Below are 7,941 nucleotides of genomic sequence, written 5' to 3'. Positions count from 1 at the left end.
TGGGATTCATAAATGTTTAATATCTAAATTAACCTATTAAAAGGTGAACAAATGTTTTATGTTAAACATATTATGCATCGCACTTTGTTTAACTCTTTAGGTTCCTTAGAGACCCACATGGGAGCCCGTGGCTGAAAATCAACTTCCACCCGTAATGATTATTTTGCACACGTTTATATAGCTCATGTTGTACACATGCAATAGACCTTTACGAAAATTCATTATCAACCTTACAGTTAAACTGTTGTGTTTATGTGAAAAGATTTGCTTGAACAGCGATTATATTTATTAACAATACAAATAATAATATTTCTGTAGATGGATTATTTTGTACATTCGTAATTTGTTTATTTTGTACAAACATCACACACACACACACACACGCACACTTTTTATTAAAAAGAGTTTAATAAAAATGGCAATAAATCTCATTCTGATTTATTATTAATAACACTATGTTTTTAGTAGAAGTAATTATATAACCATGGCTTAACTTTTATTTCCAGCCAACAAGAGTCTTGCCAGATTTAGTGGACAAATTGGAGAGATTAGCCCTTGTTGACTTTGGCAGTAAATAAGGGGTGGACTGTCTGGAGAAAGCCATTCGTTTTGCTGATCAACTTCATGTCATTAATACTGATGGTGTGGATCTGATGGATTCGGTTCTAGAGGACAGGTAAGAATCCTCATATAAGTTATGTGACGGTGTGCTAGTTGTTTATAGGTGTGAGGTCCAGTCAGTTTTGGGGAATCTGTTGAATAAAGAAACTTTTTGATGTTGTTTTCGTTGGTTGACTGTTAATAGTAATAGTAACCTCATATATCAGTTTCTGTGAGGATATGTGTATTCCTACAAAGACTCAACTAATTTACAATAATGACAAACCGTGGTTCACTGCAAAACTCAGACAGCTCCGTCAGGCCAAAGAAGATGCTTACGTGAAGGGGGACAATGTCTTGTATAAACAGGCTAAATACACATTGGAAAAGGAGATCAAAGTGGCAAAGAGGAATTATTCTGAAAAAATAAGGACTCAGTTCACTTCCAACGACTCCGCATCAGTGTGGAAAAGTCTAAAGAACATCACCAATTACAAGACACCACCCCCCAGCACTGTAGAGAATCAACGACTGGCAGACGATCTGAACGAGTTTTACTGCAGGTTTAAAGAACACCCATCACCTGCCCTGAACGCCTCCCCACACAACCATTCACACCCTTCACAACTCCTGCAACCAGCCCCAAATGCCTCTCCAAACAACCGTTCACACCATTAACAGCTCCTGCAACCCATCCTGAACACCTCTCCAATCAAGCACTCTCACCATTCACACCTCCTGCATCCCCCCTCTCAGGTGGGGCACCTGCAATTCAGATCAGCGAGGATGCGGTGCGCCAGGTCTTCCGGAAGCAGAAAAGGAAAAAAGCACCAGGCCCAGATTGTGTTACACCAGCCTGTCTGAAATCCTGTGCTGACCAGCTGGCCCCCATCTTCACACAGATCTTCAACAGATCGCTGGAGCTGTGCGAAGTCCCTTCATGCTTCAAACGTTCCACCATCATCCCCATCCCTAAGAAACCCAAAATTACAGGACTAAATGACTACAGGCCTGTGGCTCTAACGTCTGTAGTCAGGAAGTCATTTGAAAAACTGGTGCTGGCCCACCTGAAGGACATCATTGGGCCCTTGCTGGATCCTCTTCAGTTTGCCTACAGAGCAAACAGGTCTGTGGACGATGCAGTAAACATCGGACTGCATTATGTTCTGCAACACCTAGACAGACCGGGGACTTATGTGAGGATCCTGTTTGTGGACTTCAGCTCGGCCTTCAACACGATCATCCCAAACCTCCTCCTGCCCAAACTAAATCAGCTCTCTGTGCCCACCTCCGTCTGTCAGTGGATCAACAGCTTCCTGACAGACAGGCAGCAGCTAGTGAGGCTGGGAAAATACACATCCAGCACCCGTACAATCAGCACCGGAGCTCCCCAGGGCTGCGTTCTCTCCCCACTGCTCTTCTCCCTGTACACCAACGATTGCACATCTAAGGACCCCTCTGTCAAGCTCCTGAAGTTTGCAGACGACACCACACTCATCGGCCTCATTCAGGACGGTGATGAGTCTGCTTACAGACAGGAGGTAAAAGAGCTGGCTGTCTGGTGCACTCTCAACAATCTGGAGCATAACACCCTCAAAACAGTGGAGATGATCGTGGACTTCAGGAGAAACCCCCCTGCACTCCCCCCACTCACCATCATGAACAGCACTGTGACTGCAGTGGAGTCATTCAGGTTCCTGGGAACCACCATCTCTCAGGACCTGAAGTGGGACATTCACATTGACTCCATCGTAAAAAAGGCCCAGCAGAGGTTGTACTTCCTCCGCCAGCTGAGGAAGTTTAACCTGCCACAGGAGCTGCTGAAACAGTTCTACTCCACCATCATTGAATCCATCCTCTGCACTTCAGTAACTGTCTGGTTCAGCTCAGCTTCTAAATCTGACCTCAGAAGACTACAGAGGGTAGTCCGGACTGCTGAGCGAATCATTGGTACAACCCTCCCTTCTATTCAAGAACTGTACTTATCCAGAGTGAGAAAAAGGGCTGTCAAAATCACTCTGGACCCCTCACATTCAGCACACTCCCTCTTTGAACTGTTGCCATCTAGTCGACGCTACAGAGCACTGAGCACTAGAACAACCAGACACAGGACCAGTTTCTTCCCTCAGGCAATCCATCTTATGAACAGCTGATAATAACGGCGAACACACTACACTTTATATTTATATACACATACACTTTATTTATCTAACACACATACTTAGTATACACTTAAATTTTGCACATAATACACATGTACATACATAACTGCATTTTGTAATATACCTGCCTACAATTGTCATTTGTATATTGTCATTCACTATCTACTTATTTGTATTTTTTATTCTTTTATTATGTGTTTTATGTTCTGTCGCTGTCATTCTGTTGTACTGCGGAGCTTCTGTCACGAAAACAAATTCCTCGTATGTGTAAACACACCTGGCAATAAAGCTCATTCTGATTCTGATTCTGATTCTGATATTGTTTAAAAATTTATTATATTTGCTGTATTTTCTCAATGCAAAATGGTGGCTCCCAACCCCTACAAGTATGTTTGCTCAAAATAATTAATCAACATGTCGCCATTTTATAGGAGCTAAACTTTTTCTTTTAACTTCCTGTTGTGCACAGAGTACTGTATTTGAGAGATGATATGATAACAGAGGGTGAATGTGCGGAGGAGCTGCTCCAGCTGGCCAAACACACAGTACAGGAGTACTTTGCTGCACCTCCAGGTAAGAAACTAAACTGAAACTGTAAAAAAAAACAAGCTGTTCTATCAGAACTTAAAAACTATTTTTTTCTCCATCCAAACATGAAGTGTTGAGGTTTGTGTAATTTAATGATTTAAATTTGAATTCACTGTTTAAATTATTATTAGAGTAAAACAAATGTGTCTTGGTTAACTTTGCTTATTACTTTTTTCTAAATAACTGAGAATGTGTACTTATGAATAATCAGTCTTTGTTTTTTTAATGCAGGAAACATCCCACTACCTAAGAGGGAAGAGAGATCTGCTATGCTTAAACACGCAGAATTTTGACTGAAATGTAACATTGACTCTGAATTGCATTATAATAAACATTTATTTTTATCTCGTGTGACACTCATGTTTTTGTAATAGTGATAGAAAAAAATAACAAAGCAAACCCAAAAAGAAATTCATTTCAGTAAACACGTTTAAGAAATAACTAACAAGAAAACTTTATATTACAGAGAGTATCAATCAGTCATAATACTTACATTAACAAAACTAAGATAACTACAGAACAGAATAATAAAAAAAATAGTTAGCAAATGTTTAGTTAATATTTGTTGATAATGTCAGACTTGCCTTTACAACATACACACACACACACGTATATATATATATATATATATATATATATATATATATATGTGTGTGTGTGTGTGTGTGTGTGTGTGTGTGTGTGTGTGTGTGTGTGTGTGTGTGTATAAACGTTTCAGGGATTAATTCTGATGTTACTGAACAAGAATGCATTGTTGATTAAATTTGCTTAACAACCTGCTTACATTTTATCTGGAATGGAAACAGAGAGTGACTATGTTTTCAGAAACGAAAGATTATTGTCTGTGGGCAGGGCTTAAGCTTACACTATAAATTCATGCCACTTGTCCCGAATACGTCATTGGTGTGATTTACCTGACTTCAGAATATTCATCCGAGTTTAAGATATGAACACTTCGGCAAACCACGTAAGTTTTTTTTAAATATTGCACGTTAATATCATATAATAAATTAATTAAATGTACGTAAGAAATTATTTTATTTAAATAATTGAGGATGCTGTAGTAGTTTTAAAATATTTAATTGGTATATTTAATATTTTGACAGGTAATGGAACTGTCAATAAGACTGCTGGGAGGAGTTCCGAAGACTCTTAAAGTGAGCGGTGAAGCCACAGTTGGCGAACTCAAGCAGCTCATTTCTCAGCTCTTCGGAGAGCCTCCTTACAGACAGAAGCTTTCTGCCGATAATGGTACCCACATCAGCCTCGAGGATGATTCCAGAACCCTCAGCAGTTACGGGTTACACTCTGGATCTGTGGTGAGTCTGCTCATCACCAAACCTGCACCTTTCGAAGTGTTCGTCAAGAATGAGAAAGGCCAGATTGGAACGTATGATGTTGATATCAATGAGACCGTCGATCAGCTCCAGACTAAGATCTACAACAAACTGAGAGACTCCCAACGGATCAGCAAAGACTGATCTACAACGGAAAACAGCTGGAGCCTGGCAGGAAGTTGCAAGATTACAACATCAAACCAAAAAGCACCATTCAAATGACTCTCCGTCTGCGAGGAGGAGGTTAAATTATCGCGCTTATCTCCGATCTTACTATTTTAATGACTAAACACAAGACATGCCAAAAGAGGAAAACTCATAATAAAATATTATTTTATTCGGTCTGGAAAAGAGTGTCTACTAAATTATTGCAACTATGCCTGTCTACAAGTAGTATCAGAGTACGTATTCATATGTTGATGATTTCAGGAATAGTTTCCAGAAATTAAACCTTATTGTTTGTGGGCGGGGCTTAAGACAATATTTGACGCTGGAGTGACTTATCTGTTATCAAATAGACTATATACATCTTTTAATGTTATTGCACGTAAAATTAATATACGCTAAAATATTTTTTAAATTAAGGATCTATTAGTATTAAGATATTTGTTCGATTTTTATTATATTTATTTATTAGTTGTGATTTAATGTATTCGTGTCATTTAATAGATGTGTAAAATATGTAATAAGTCAAGTGTATTTCTTCCTCATACAGTTCCAGTTTAAGATTTCTGTATATGTTCTTGTGAACCCCTTTCTTGCTAAATAAAAGATACATGGTCAAACCAGTCTTGTGTATTTTACATGTATCTCAATTACATGTAAGCTCAATTGGTGTCGCATTGCGATATCAAGCGCAAGGTTGGGGGTTCGATTCCCCTGAACACATGATAGGTAAAGAAAATGACAGCCTGAATGCACTGTATGTCACTTTGGATAAAAGCATCTGCTAATTGCATAAATTTAATTTGTTATGCCAATAGAGTAACTGCTACACAAAACACCAGTTTCACCAATTTCATACATTTTCATATCATGGATCACTAGATGTGAAATATGTGTTAATAGGCTGTGTATTTCCATTTGGAAATTAATTAGAGCTAATCACAAAGTATGATAAATCATTTTATTTTTATTTGATAAAAATGAAGACATTACATTATGATTTCCTTTAAAACCATGTTCTCAGCTCAGACCAGTATACTCATTCTTCAGTTTAAAACATATTTAAGAAAAAAGCATTGTAAATTATTATCATTAAATAAAAAAAAAAAACATATATTTAAAAATATATATATTGATCTTTCATAGGGTTTTACAGATGTGTCTGTCAGATATGAAAGAAACTAAAATCAGGAAATTGCCATGTTAGTTTTCATCCAGACGGGCCCCTTAATTTATTGGAGTTATGTTCAACAAAATCACATTTTGGTGTCATTCTGTGACTTTTAGCCCTTTCTGTAGTAACTGCTTATATTTACTTTCCAAACCATGAACTGTCAACTCCTTTACACAAATTGTAGATATCTTGAACAACGTTGTTTGAGCGTGGTGCTAATTCATTCTCAGTTTGATTTTCATTCTCAGACTGATGCCTCAATTCATTCATTCAAGGTGAATACAAAATTTGTCAATATTTATAATAAAATATTTGATAGATTATTGTTTTAACTGAAATGTTGACCCATACTGCATAACAATACACATTTAGTGATAAATCGGACAAAGAGGTATATGTTTACGCATTTAACATATATTTAATGCCCAAACATGTTAAATAATTCAAAATAGTTCCATGGTAAATAGTGTTTTATTTAAGTTGTATAGCCTTATGGCTGCTTTAACCTTAAAAAAAATAATACTCAGAATATTTAGAGAAGAATAAGCTCATCCTGGTTTATGAACACAGTACCGCACAATATAAAGATTGTCACCTACAATATATCAAGTGAGACTAGTTGGACTGTATCAGTAGGCTGGATTAACAGCAAACAACACCAGAGCAGAAAACAAAACTGTGACCTTTTAACCATATAGTCACAGTGAACCAGGTGTGTTTTGCTCTTAGATGACGTGCTTCTCTTTACCTGGATTTCCCCAATCACATGATCATGTGCTCTCTGATTTCCTATTATGTCTGAATTGAAACTTAATAGGCTATGACTATTTTACTATTTTCTTTTGACCATTTGTTTTAATGTTAATTTTTATGTTTATGAAACAATGGCTGGCAGCCATATCACCCTGGAGCCCCATGGGCGGAGTTTGGGGGGGCTAAGGGGGGCACTGCCCCCCCCAGACCAGAGCCAATTAATGCCTGTCTTGTGCTTTGAAAAATAAAAATAAATACAGATTCATATTTTCTAATTTTATTTGTCCTATCTTATAATTTTGTGGATATAATGAGTAAGTTTAGAATTAATTATTTTTAATTACTATATTGAAAAAGAAGCTTATTTTGGTGGACTTCAAAGTATCGCGGTAAGTTACGTGAGTGGACTCTCTTCTCTTTCTGTTCCCGCTTTAGTCTACATGCTAAATAAACAAAATAGACATTCGTTGTTTTTTTAATAAACCCACTAGTAAAAGTGTGGAGTTTTCTAACTTTGGCACTTCAACCATCAATTCCACTGCTGCTACTGACAGAGCAACCGAGGCCGGTGTAGCAGTCGATTCTGTTCCCCTCTGAATGTCTGTTTCCCCTCGGGTTGCCAGGTCTATGTAATAAACCCAACCAAAAAGTTAATCAAACATTTTCCCAAAGTAGCCTAAATTCCACGGATTTGGCAACATACCCGCATGCAAATACATCTGGATGTAAGGAAAGCAAAAAGGGACAAATTTCTTGCTACACTGCAGCATAGTAAAATGATTCTCAGACTCCCGTTTATGTTCTTTTTTTTAAATTATTCATCTTGCAGTTGTTCCGTTATTTTTGTCTTATGTTTTTACATTTCAAGTTGAAAAACATCTCGGTTACATATGTAACCATGGTTCCCTGAATAGGGAACGAGATGCTGCGGTGATTTGGCAATCCTATTGGCCAAATAGCGCTTGACACCGCCCTACGCATGCGTACGCATCGTATACCTGAGTGCCGAGCGCCATTTCGCTCAGATTTCATGACTGAAGAAGAATGCTATCAAGGTATGGCACGGCCAGGGCCGCAGCATCTCGTTCCCTATTCAGGGAACCATGGTTACATACGTAACCGAGATGTTCCCTTTCATAGGTCACTTCGATGCCGGTGAGGA

The 7,941-nt window shown here is 38.0% G+C and overlaps 1 protein-coding gene and 1 pseudogene across 1 annotated transcript in view; both read left to right on the top strand.

Moving 5' to 3' along the window:
* The window catches only part of LOC113096087 (glutamyl-tRNA(Gln) amidotransferase subunit C, mitochondrial), a 4,120-nt gene extending 426 nt beyond the window's left edge, over positions 1 to 3,694 (top strand). The window contains 4 exon segments of the mRNA XM_074559909.1: positions 101 to 151; positions 507 to 676; positions 3,232 to 3,335; positions 3,582 to 3,694. Coding sequence (XP_074416010.1) covers positions 101 to 151; positions 507 to 676; positions 3,232 to 3,335; positions 3,582 to 3,643 — 387 coding nt within the window. The 3' untranslated portion in view covers positions 3,644 to 3,694.
* A 506-nt stretch (positions 3,695 to 4,200) lies between these two features.
* LOC113096080 (polyubiquitin-like) lies at positions 4,201 to 5,475 on the top strand (annotated as a pseudogene).
* The last annotated feature ends 2,466 nt before the right edge of the window (positions 5,476 to 7,941 follow it).

The sequence above is a fragment of the Carassius auratus genome, unplaced genomic scaffold, assembly GCF_003368295.1.
Source record: "Carassius auratus strain Wakin unplaced genomic scaffold, ASM336829v1 scaf_tig00215868, whole genome shotgun sequence".
In the NCBI taxonomy this organism is placed as follows: domain Eukaryota; kingdom Metazoa; phylum Chordata; class Actinopteri; order Cypriniformes; family Cyprinidae; genus Carassius; species Carassius auratus.
The sequence above is the reverse complement of the archived record's forward strand: the minus strand, read 5'-3'. Positions and strand labels throughout refer to the sequence as shown.